Source organism: Benincasa hispida, chromosome 6 (genome assembly GCF_027475165.1).
Source record: "Benincasa hispida cultivar pf3 chromosome 6, pf3_genome.v1.1, whole genome shotgun sequence".
NCBI classification, from domain to species: domain Eukaryota; kingdom Viridiplantae; phylum Streptophyta; class Magnoliopsida; order Cucurbitales; family Cucurbitaceae; genus Benincasa; species Benincasa hispida.
The window spans coordinates 6978868-6991596 of NC_143483.1; the positions used below are offsets into that span (position 1 = coordinate 6978868).

Below are 12729 nucleotides of genomic sequence, written 5' to 3' on the forward strand. Positions count from 1 at the left end.
GTACTTTAGATCTAATGATCATATTTGCAACTTACCCAATAAAAAAGGAAAAAAAACCTTTTTGGTCCTTAGGTTTTGGATCTAATTTCTATTTGACCCCTAAGTTTCAATACGTTACACATTTAGTCCTTAAATTTTAATTCTGGTTTCAATTCAATCCCTTAGTTTCAAAATATTTCTTTTTACCCTTGAGATTTGTGTTGTGTTTCAATTTGGTCATTAGATTTCAAGATTTTACATTTTAACCTCAATTTTTAATTAAGTACTCATTTATAATCATTGACACCAATATTTACTAATTAGTTTAAAATTATTAGACAAAAAATCTAAGAACCAAAAATATATTTTTTTAAAAAAATTATCAGACAATTTAGTGATATTCAAATAATTTGCGACAACGTAAATTGTAACACATTAAAAAAAATTCAACAATGTAAAACAATAAATCCTTAGCTATTGTAGTAGCCGTGTTCAATAATTTCTTTCCCAAGAAGCATTTATATAAAAGTTTTGAAACTATAATTTTTTTGATAAATAGGACCAGAAAATTGAATATTTAACTTTAAGATTGATAGTATAAATAGTTGAATTATATTATTTTGACTTGAAAACTAAATTTATAGTTCAACCAAAAAGAAAATTTACATTAGAAAAACAAAATTTTAAATCAATTGAACTTCCAAATCTTGTTCCACCCTAAACCCAAAGAAAAAGGAAAAGAAAAAAAGTGAAGAGATTCAAAGAAAAAAAAAGGTTAAAAAGATGAGTGGGGCAGGAAGAAGTGGGGAAAGATGATGATGAAGAGAAGAGCAATATGAACACTATTCATCTATAATTGAGCTTCTCTTTGCACGCCCCAATCACCAAACAAATTAAAACTCTTTTTTTTTTTTTTTTTTAATATATATATATATATATATTGTTATTTAAGAGAAAGATTAAAAAAAATGTCAGCTTTTGCTTTTTCCAAAAGCACTTTTCTTTTTCAACAGTTTTGGTGGAATGACTGTCTCCTACACTTCATTGCTTCTTTCTGATACAAACCCACCATGTGTAGTGTAATTCTTCTTCTCTTCCCTTTTTAAAAGAGGAAAATTTGGATGTTATCTTGAATATACTTATCTTAATACATCTGAGTATAGTTCAATAAAATACTATCAAGTAACAGTTTTATTTATAAAAATTATTTTTAATTTTTTTTTTCTTTTATGTGATAATCAAATGGGAGAAATCATCTAATCATACATGAAATCACCTAATTATCCATTCCTTTAAAAAGCACTTCTCAATATCTCTAAACATTTTTTTTTTTTTTAAAGATGAATTGGGTTTTGTAATAATTTTGATAGTGGGTGACCAACTCCAATAGCCTCCTTGAGATTCTCACATTCTCCAATTTTTTGTACAATATGGTCTTTTTTAGAATTTTGCCCAATGGCAAAACTCAAAGAATGTTTGATTCCTCATTTTTCTATTGTCCTTTCTCACTTTCAATGCCCTTGATTCTCTTAACTGACTAATAACAAATTTCCTCAGATTTGTTCATCATTCTCAATCAATTTTCATATGGTTAATTTTACTGACCCATGAATCTAAATCATCTAATATTTACTGGGTCTTTGTCCATTTTTTGTTTTTAATCTCTCAAAGTTGTTAATTCTTCATCCAACTTGGGAAATAAGGGAGCTTTTTTACATGATATTAGGTGAATTTTCATTTGGTTTCACTGACCCATGAATCAAAATTATGTAATTTTAACTGGGTTACCTTTAGAAAAAGAAAAAAAAAGGGAGGGTTTTGGAGGATTTATCAATAGCTTAGATTTATTCTTCTAGCTTGCAGTTTTTGGAAAAAAAAGAAAAGAAAGTAAAAAAAGGAGCTTTTGAATGGTTTTGAATCACCTCTTTCAAAATGCTTTTATTTGTACTTGTTTTACAAGATTAATATGTTTAAAGAAATTTACAATTCACATGGCACTCTTTTAAAAGCATAAGACATGATTAAAGGTAAAATAATGCTCAATCTCTGTCCTCTTCTTTTTTGTTTATTTTATTTTAATATTGAAACTTACGTGGATTTGGTTTGTTTTGTTTGATTCTTTTTAAGGCTTTTCCATATTATATTCTTCAAAATTTCTTGTCTCAAATGACAAGCATGCTTTGTTAGTGCCACTGCGCACTGCCACCAAAAGCAAACTGCTCCTCTCACCTCCATTTGAGCTCTGACATTAGACGATTTTTGGTTAATGGGAAGAGATTTCTGCCATAAAAACCACAAAAATTCGTTCTGATTTGAAGATTTCCTTATTAAATAACCATACCCTTTTGAGCCTCACCCTCTTTTCTTCTTCTTCTTCTTCTTCTTCATGTGCAATAATTTCACCCATCTACTTGGTTTTGTCTCTGGTTTTTTGTACATGAGCATTTAATGGGAATGAAGAGAATTGAGGCTACTGTTTCCTGTCTTGTGGCTTCTTTATTGTTTTGGGCTTCTGCAATAAATGGCTTGTTATCTCCCAAAGGTGTTAACTATGAAGGTAAGTGAGAGAAAATGAGGGGAAAATAGAGGCCTTAATTTTATTGCCCAGTTCTTTTTTTTTTTCTTTTCTGCAAGATGGGTTTTGTCTGGTTAGGTTAGTTTAAGATGGGAAAATGCAGAATTTTTCATGGGGGGAATGGGTTTTCATTGTTTCATTGTTTCATTTTCAGTTCAAGCTTTGATGGGTATAAAAGCTTCTCTTCAAGATCCCCATGGTGTGCTTGAGAATTGGGATGGGGATTCTGTTGACCCATGTAGTTGGACTATGGTTACTTGCTCTCCTGAAAGCCTTGTCATTGGCCTGTAAATCCTTCTTCTTCATCTTCTTCTTTTAAGAATTTGAACTGAACAATTTTGTAGATGGAGATTTTGGGAAAATGGGAGGCAATCCACCATTGAAATTCTTTGATTCATTTTGTCTTTCTTTTGGTGGTTTTGTACATAATGCAGAGGAACTCCAAGCCAGAACCTGTCCGGAACTCTTTCTTCAACCATTGGGAATTTGACTAACCTTCAAATTGTGTAAGTTGAAATGATTCAAAACAATTCAACAAGATCTTTCTTTTCCTCTTTCTTTTCCAATTGAAATTGATTTGCATTTGCTCTATAGGCTGTTGCAGAACAACAATATTACAGGCTCAATTCCCCCAGAGCTTGGGAGACTCTCAAAGCTCCAAACACTTGATCTATCAAACAATTTCTTCACAGGGGAAATTCCTTCTTCTTTAGGCCATTTAAGAAGCCTACAGTACTTGTAAGCATCTTCCTATCATGCCTTTTACTTTTTTTCCCCCCTCAAATGTTTTAAATTTAATTTGGTTTGTTCATCCATTGATTTTAGGAGGCTAAACAACAACAGTCTTTCTGGGGTAATTCCAATGTCTTTATCTAACATGACACAGCTTGCCTTTCTGTAAGTTCTTATCTTTTCAAATTCAGCCATCTTTGTTTCATGATTATTCTGATGAAAACTTGCTCTTGAATTCAGTTTCTTATTCTGAATTTGTTTGTAATGCAGTGATGTGTCTTATAATAATATCAGTGGCCCTCTCCCTAGATTTCCCAGCAAAACATTCAAGTATATCTCTCTCTTTCCTCTGTATGTGTGTGTGTGTGTTTTCAATCTGTGTGAAATTTCACTCACATAATCTCTCCACTATTGCAGCATTGTTGGAAACCCTTTGATTTGTGCAACAGGGTCCGAGGCCGGTTGCCATGGTACAACTCTAATGCCCATGTCCATGAATTTGAACACTACACAAAGTAAGGTTCTTGAAAACACATGGTGATTGATAAATTTCTTCAGACCCTTTTGAATTCTGTAGTTATTGCTGTAAGAATTCTTGTTGTGATGATATTCTAAACCAAGTCTCTTTGCCTTTTTAGCTGGTTTACCTGCCGTGAGATTGAAGAGTCATAAAATGGCCCTTACATTTGGCTTGAGCCTAGCTTGCCTATGTCTGATTGTTCTTGTATTTGGACTGTTCATATGGTGGAGAAGACGAAGCAATCGACCCACATTCTTCGATGTAAAAGGTAAATTGTTTGGAGCATTGCATTGTTTTCTATTGTCATGATTACTGTTAAATTCTAGCTAATCCCAACATCTGAACTGAATAATAAGTCTAAACTTTAAACTTGAGTATGGATTATATTATCATTCTAATCTATGTCCTCTGCATACACTGGATCTAATGCCAATCTCTCCAATTGCAGACCGAGAACATGAGGAAATTTCGCTTGGAAATCTGAGAAGGTTCCAATTTAGAGAACTTCAGATAGCAACAAACAACTTCAGCAGCAAGAACATACTAGGAAAGGGAGGTTTTGGAAATGTTTACAAAGGAATTCTTTCGGATGGAACGGTTGTAGCTGTTAAAAGACTCAAAGATGGGAATGCGAGTAGAGGCGAGATCCAGTTTCAGACTGAAGTTGAAATGATCAGCCTGGCCGTGCACCGTCATCTCCTTAGGTTGTATGGGTTTTGCAACACACCGACCGAAAGGCTTCTTGTTTACCCATATATGTCGAATGGAAGTGTTGCATCGCGTCTCAAAGGTAGCCATTTTAAGAGCATTTGATACTTAACCGTATGCAGTTTATAATATCTATGTTCTGACAATGTAACACATGAAAATGATCGGTTTGTTTCACAGGAAAACCGGTTTTAGACTGGGGAACAAGGAAGAGAATTGCTATAGGAGCTGCAAGGGGATTGTTATACCTACATGAACAGTGTGACCCAAAGATAATACATAGAGATGTTAAAGCTGCAAACATATTGCTTGACGACTACTGCGAGGCGGTCGTTGGAGATTTCGGGTTGGCAAAGCTTCTGGATCATCAAGATTCACACGTCACAACTGCTGTGAGAGGCACCGTGGGACATATAGCTCCTGAGTATCTCTCCACTGGACAGTCGTCCGAGAAAACAGATGTTTTTGGCTTCGGAATCCTACTCCTTGAACTGATCACAGGCCAGAGAGCCCTTGAGTTTGGCAAAGCAGCTAATCAGAAAGGAGGCATCCTTGACTGGGTATGCACCACCATAGAAAAACAATACAAATGTCTCATCTTTATATTCATCTTTGTTATCCTTCAATTTTTCCTAGAACTTCCATTGTTTCTCAAAGTTTTCATTCAAGAGGGAGGAGAACACAACACAATGGTAGCGAGTTGAATGGAGTATATCTCCAAACCTGCCATTGTTATCTTGTTCCTCTCTCCCTCTTTTGACGTCAATAAACCAGAGGAAGTTCTTAACGGCAATTCAGTTACATGTTGGTTCAAATGGGAAGAAATAGTTTGAACCTTAGAAAATTATAGTGAGTGACATTGTGTTTTGTTAGAATGCTTTGAAACTGTTAACTAACGTTCCGAACAACCAAGCACAAGGTTTCGCTGACCGTATTTATGTTACTTACAATTTTGGCCCTAGGGTATAGAGGGATTTGCTATATACTCTCTAACTCTACTTGCACGTTTGATCTTTATTATCTGATTTTCTCTCTAATCATAAAGTAATCTATCTGTCTCCCCATAAACGTAGCTGACAACCATGTAAACCTCTATTGAGTTCACTACTATTTACGTTTTCTATGTTTATTTGATTGTTCATTTCTTAACAAGTTTATCATAATTATTAACAAGTTTATCATAATTACAGGTGAAGAAGATTCACCTGGAGAAGAAGTTGGAAGTGTTAGTGGACAAGGATCTGAAAGGCAACTATGACAGAGTTGAACTAGAGGAGATGGTTCAAGTGGCTTTGTTGTGCACACAATACTTACCAGGACATAGACCAAAAATGTCAGAAGTTGTCAGAATGCTTGAAGGAGAAGGGCTTGCTGGGAGATGGGAAGCTTCTCAAAGAGTTGACTCAACAAAGTGCAAACCCCATGATTTCTCTTCCTCAGACAGGTACTCTGATCTCACAGATGATTCATCATTGTTGGTTCAAGCCATGGAGCTCTCTGGTCCAAGGTGAAAATCCTTTTTAAAAAATTCTTTCTTCTTTCTTTTTCTTTTTGGGTGGGCTAAGTTCTATCAGTTCTTGAAGAGTTTAGTATATTAAGAGAAAATTTTCATAGGTGAAGCGTTTTTTTCCCTTGGGGTGCGTAGGAGTTGAAAGTTTGTTGTATCATATTAGAATGTTGAAGCTCTACCAGGGCTTTGTTATTCTCTCTCTCCAATTGTATAGGCCCGTTTGATAACGGTTTTGTTTTGAATTTTCTGTTTAAGAAAATTATGCTTATAGTATCTACGTATATTTATATATACCTATGTTTTTTTTGTTTAGTTTTCATACTTCTCTTAATTGTTTTTGAAACCTTAGCCAAATTTCAAAAACAACAAAAATGGTTTTTCAGAGTTACCTTTATATACAATTTGGCTATGGTTTCAAAAACGATTAATGAAAGGTGATTTAATAAATAAGCATAATTTTCAAAGATAGAAAATAAAAAACAAAAATGTTGTCAAACGAACTTTCGATTTATGGGTCTTTTGGATTTTTCTTACTTATGATGAGAGTTAAGTGTTTAAGTTAGAAAAAAAAATTGATTAAGCTTGTCATTGTATGTTGGCTAAATATTCATCCCATTGCATAGATGACCATTGTTAAACTTTTGTCAACTGGGCTCTGGGCCTGTGGCCCAAATTCATTTAAGCCTGTCTAATACTCGCAACTTCTTTTAGATTAGAGCTGACAAGAGAAATAACAAAATTTAAAGTTTTATTTAGAAAAATGGCAAAAAAGTTTCAAAATTGTAAAAATAACAAAACAAATTGGTAAATGACCAAACTACCCCAAAGACTAACAAATTGAGTACAAATAGACAATGCTTCAAAAACAACTCAAAAATTGTAAATACACTCTACCTAAACTTCTAGAAGAAAAAAAAAAAGCAATCTCAACCAAAAACTAAAAAACAAATAGCATGGTCAAAATCTTAGAAATGGTTCGAAAATTTAGAAACTCGCCAATATAGGCCTCATCGAGAAACAATTGGCGACTGCTTCTTTAATGGTGACCACCATGGTGTGTCTGTGGTGCGATGGTCACTGCTGGTGGCATGCGACTACTCAGAGAACTAGTCGATAATGAGCAAAAGAAGATTTGACAGTCATGCAAATTAAAATATAGTAGAGAGGATGATGGTGAGAGAAGAAAGAATGGAAGGTTCTAAAGAAGGTGACCCAAAATGCAATTATGGTGAAGAGGGTATGCTAGCATAGATTTTAAAGGAGAGTTTGTGGAGATGTTATGGCTACAAGCTTGTTTCAAATGGGAAATAAGAAAGAGGGAAATAAAGGATGGGATAAGAGGGAGGTAAAGTAGAATTAGAATTTTTTAACATATATATATATATATATTTTAAATATGTAAGGAAGAAAATGCTTTTTTTTTTTTCTTACAAAAATTATAAATATATTGAAACTTAGAAAATAATGGTTTTTATTATTATTATTATTATTATTATTATTTTTTTACATGAAACAATATAAAACAAATCTTATCAAAATAATAAATAGGTATATAAATAGTAATAAGGGGTCTTTTTAAATATAAAAAAATATTTAAAGATATTTACACTTTATAGCAAAAAGTTCCAAAAGTACAAAACACTTTTGGAACTTTTACTATAAAGTATAAATATTTTTTTAATTTTTCTATTTATAAGAATTTCCCTAGTAATTATATACACACAAAAAATTAATATAATAATTGAAGGAACTCTAACTGAGGAGAGATCCTTGAGCGGAAGCAAGATCGACCCAAATTTTCATTTTTCATTGAATATAAATTTTACAGTAAATAAAAACAAGATATGCATTTACTTAAATTATAACATGCAATGTTAAAGGAAAACTTAGAGTTTCAGAAACCCTTACCTTTGAAGACTAATCTTCAAGAATCCCTCAAACAAGTCACGGACAGATCTCCTTCTCTAAAAAGGGCACCACGACTTGAGAACTGTCTGTATTCTCTTGGGATAAAGGATTCAAGTAAGAGTTGTGGGCTTTGCTTCTGTATTCTCTTGGGATAAAGGATTCAAGTAAGAGTTGTGAGCTTTGCTTGAATCCTTGGAAGATGGAAGATGGAGAGGAGGAGAGGGCAGAGAAGAGATGTAAAATTTTTCAGAGAGAATTATTCTCTTAGAAAGAATTAAGGAAGAAGATGAATCTCCAACCACATCATTCTTTCACAACCCACGTAAATTAATTGAGAGAATGGGGAAAGGGAGTTAACTCATTCCCTTTAATTAATTTAAATTAAAGTAATAATATATATATATATATATATACACTACTTTATTATATATATACACTATATGTTATATCAAATATAACATATAGCCTATAGCTTTATATTGCATCAAATACAACATAACTTATAGATTTTATTTTCTCTTAACAATACATGACATTTAATATAAATCACATTTATATTAAATTCACTTTTATGAATCTCATTTATATAATTGATATTTGAATCATATTCAATATTTAATTCATCTCAACTTATTTATGGTATTTAATATAAATCGTATTTATATTAAATTAATTACATGAATCTCATTCATATAATTAGTATTTGGATCATATTCAATTCCTCTAAGAATATCTTGTATTATAATATATCAAATACATTATATTAATTATATCTCATATATAATTAATTCCTTCAATTAATTTGAACACTTCAAATTAATCCACAATAATTCTCAATTAAATCCCTGTTGAGCTACAGAGGGGACCTTATGAACCTGTAGATTGAAGCTCCAACAGTACTCGGATAATTAATTAAACTCTTTAATTAAATTACCCAACGTCTGTTAACTGCCGGTCATTCCACTAAAAACCAACAGCTGCACTCTTCGCACTACAGATAAATTTATGTGTCCATTGGATATAACCAATCAATAGTGCGATGACCCTTCAAAAATTGCTCGTAAGTACAGTCGGGCCAAAATTACCGTTTTGCCCCTGTAGTTATATCTAACTCCTTAAGTACCACCGATCCCTCTAATGAATAATAAGTCATAGTCTAACTATGATCAAGTCCCTTTCAGGCTAGGAGAGGGTGTGGCCACTATGTTCAAGTCCTGGAATCATCCTTTAAGGGAGCAATTTATCTACTTACCTCTGTTGGGGTTGATGCCCTAAACTCTCGTAGGGTCCTGTAGTTTGTAAACACCTATATGAACAAACACTTGTGATGTAATAATATGAGATATTTTCTTCACTATTGTCTATGAAATATGAGATATTTTAGTTGCATTTACCACAAACCAATAAACTAAGATCCCTGGTTATCGTTGTAACTTTAGCATGTATGTAGAGACATACAAGTGGATCATGCCTTAAATGATAATCTAAATGGTCTGTAGTATATGGATAAAGGAGGGAAACCTTATCCTTGTGACACTACGGATACGACTCGCTTTGCAGATAATTACAAATGTTGTGATGTGCTACAGATGGTCTGATCCTGATTATTCATGTGGAGACATGCGAGCAAGGGTTTTCTATACAAAGGAGTTTGTATAAGACCGAACCACGAAGTGTTTAGTCTCGTTATATAATGTCGTTCATGATAGAGACTTTCATTTCATTAGAATGACCATAAGTAACATGACCTTAATCCTGAGTGAGTTGGGAACTCCTGCCTATGAGGGCGGTCCTTTGATTTGCATGGATGCGAGTAGCCAGATTGCCGAGTCAAACCTACCACTTTGGGGATTCATTTGATTGGGGAGCTGAGAACTCAGCTACACAAGATGGAATTCACTCATTCCTCGAAGTAGGGATAAGTAGATAGATTGCTCCCTTAAGGGCTGATTCTGGGGCTTGAACGATGTGGCACCACACACCTTCTCATGACCTGAGAGGTGTCTACTCATAGTAGGACTATGATATATTATTCATTTGAGGGATCAGTGATACTTAAAGAGTTAGATGTAACTACAGGGGCAAAATGGTAAATTGACCCAATTGTACTTACGAGCGATCTGTGAAGGGTTATCGCAAGAGTACAGTTGTCGGTCTTTAGTGGAGTGCTCGACAGTTAACAGATGATGGATCTTGTGATTAAACAGTTTAGTCAGCTATTCACGTACCGTTGGAGCTTCAAGCTACAGGGCCATAAGGTCTATTTGGTAGCTTAATGGATTCAAGTTGAGAATAAGTTTTTGGGTCATTTTGAAGTGTTCAAATTAACAAGAGGGAGTTTGATTATATATAATATAATTAAACTGGTTCAATTATATATGATATAATTGATGATATATGAGATACATCAATTAGAAGAATTTGATATAAATATGATTTATATTAAGTAAAAGAGAAAAGAACTATGGTTTAAATGTTACATATGATGTGATATTAAAACTATAGGTTATAAATATAATATGATAAGTTAGTTATTATATTTATTTATAATTAAAATAATTATATGATAATTGTGGGTAGTTTCTCCTTTAACCATGCGTGAAAGTGAGAGGTTATATTCAGTTTTCATAACTGAAGGATAAAATGAAAAATGTTTGCATTTTGAAAGGAATCGCTTCATTGAGAGAATTACCAATCGTTTAGCTATTAGAGACTATACGATGGCCTTCTAAGCGAGAGTATAAACGACCGTTTCATGTGCCTTTCTCTAAACGATCGTGTAAAGTTTTACTAAACAATCTTGTGCCTAGCGAGATTCTCTAAACAATCGTGTAAATGATTAAGTCTATTTTTTTTCTAAACGATCGTGTAACTGTTGAGATTTACTAAACGATCAAGCACACAAAGTCTATGCGATAGACAGTATACTCTCCCACTTGCTTGGTCGTATAGTTCGATCGTTGTTGCCTCCATCCCTCTACCAAATCCAACAGAGCCCACACTTCTTGAATTCTCACTTCGAGAATACCAAGGTTACTGAGTGGTAGTGTCCGAGAGGTTGCTTGTTCATGGAGAAGTTTGTTTGTGACCACTAGATGATTGGGTAGGCGATCTGGGTGAGAGCGAGAGATTTCTATCCAAGTTCTTGTCGAGAGCGAAAGATCAATAGAAGAAGAGTTCTTCAAAGGTATGTCTTTTGTTCCTGTTGTATTTAATTATGAAAGCATGCTGTAATTTGTTAGAAGATGCATAACTATTCTGTATGTTTGTGAATGCCTTTAATTTTGTCACAATAGATTTGGATCGATCATGCTTCTACTCATGGGTTCTCTTTGATAAGAGTTCCTTCAATTGCTATCAGAGTTAGGTTCTGATATTCCAAATACATTGTTGTATAGAATTACATTTACTTACTTGGTGGGTGTCATGTCTACATTATGTTTAAATGTTAAATATGTTTGTGGATGTGGATTATTGGAGTTTTTGGGATGATTGCCTCTGGTTATCAATTCTTTTACATTTTCAAAGTTAATTGTAAGGGCCTCTGTGTTTTTGGGCATTTTAACTTACTATCGAGTCTGTAATTCAAAGTGTTTAAGTCAGTGTGAGTGGCTCGTGATGAAGCTTCAAGGCATGGAGATGCACATTACTTTAAGGAAGAAGAAGACCAAACATTGGTCATATCGTATAAACAATGGGATAATCGATCGTTGAGTATGGGATACTCATTGTAAGGTTGACGCGCTCGCACTAGACAATCGTGTAGCTAAGCATGCTTCATCGCATAGTCACTGACTACATGATCACATAGTAAATGTTACTTATCGCTTGTTCTACGATCGTCTAGACGATCATGCTTCACAGCATTGTAGTCGTCTACACGATCGTTTGACTTGCGTTTAAACATTAGTGCGCTAAACGATCGAGTGGCCTCATGCTTCATTGCATAGTCAAAGATACTCGATCGTAGCTAAACGTTTGTGGTTACTTGCCCAGTTTACTAAACGATCGTGAAGAAGTCTTCGCCCAGGTGGTTCAAGACCCAGTTCACTTGTGAACCGGTTTGCTCAATAGTTTTATATAATAGATAGAATTTAATTTCCGTTTTTTGAGGTTAATCATCCCGGTCTATAATTTTGGTAAATGTATATGAGATGTATGTTTTATTATATGTCATATAGTATGCCATATAGTTGAAATCCCACCATAGGTTATGCATTGGTCATGCATCATCTCTATATTGTAAGAGTTATGATATAGTAGTTTGCATGATAAAATTACATAAAAGCATGCTTAAGAGTTATATTTATGCATGCATTAAGCATATTCATGCATCATCTTTATATTATAAGTATTATAGTATAAGGGTATATGGAAGCATGTATGCTTAGTTCATTACCAAGTATATAAGAGTCATATATTAGAATGGACATTGCATGAAGCATGACACATAGGTTAAATTTATAAGAGTTATAAATACCTAGTTTTGCTTAGCAATGGGAATGGTCTTGGTTGTTTCTTTTATAAGTGTTATAAAAGAAATTAGAACTAAAATTAATAAGAAAGACATGCATGCGAACTTAGGTTTGAATCATGTTTTAAAAGAGTTTTAAAATTTGATAGAGATAGACCCAAGATCACGGTTCTAATGAGATTAGAAACCTAAGGTTTAATCTTTTAATAAGTTTAATAGGATTAAATTGACTAATAAAAGATTAAATATGTAGCAAATCTATCTATAAGGAACCTTTTGTCTAAGGCGGGTTCTGTCTAAGTTGGGGTACTTAAGTTGACGGA

The 12729-nt window shown here is 33.5% G+C and overlaps 1 protein-coding gene across 1 annotated transcript; it reads left to right on the top strand.

Moving 5' to 3' along the window:
• The first annotated feature begins 1963 nt into the window (after positions 1-1963).
• Positions 1964-6322, top strand: LOC120079952 (protein CLAVATA3 INSENSITIVE RECEPTOR KINASE 5-like). Its single transcript, XM_039034426.2, has 11 exons — positions 1964-2536; positions 2709-2841; positions 2989-3060; positions 3149-3292; positions 3380-3451; positions 3557-3616; positions 3704-3801; positions 3925-4074; positions 4255-4596; positions 4695-5074; positions 5705-6322. Exons 1-11 carry the CDS (start codon positions 2428-2430, stop codon positions 6023-6025), a joined length of 1881 nt encoding a protein of 626 aa, XP_038890354.1. The 5' UTR covers positions 1964-2427; the 3' UTR covers positions 6026-6322.
• The last annotated feature ends 6407 nt before the right edge of the window (positions 6323-12729 follow it).

What these genes read in the sequence shown, in the direction of transcription:
- LOC120079952 (XM_039034426.2), top strand. Translation starts at nt 2,428, where the DNA reads ATGGGAATGAAGAGAATTGAGGCTACTGTTTCCTGTCTTGTGGCTTCT. An exon ending in GAAAGCCTTGTCATTGGCCT is followed by an intron (nt 2,842 to 2,988) that starts GTAAATCCTTCT and finishes TACATAATGCAG; the next exon opens with AGGAACTCCAAGCCAGAACC. An exon ending in TGTTGCATCGCGTCTCAAAG is followed by an intron (nt 4,597 to 4,694) that starts GTAGCCATTTTA and finishes TTTGTTTCACAG; the next exon opens with GAAAACCGGTTTTAGACTGG.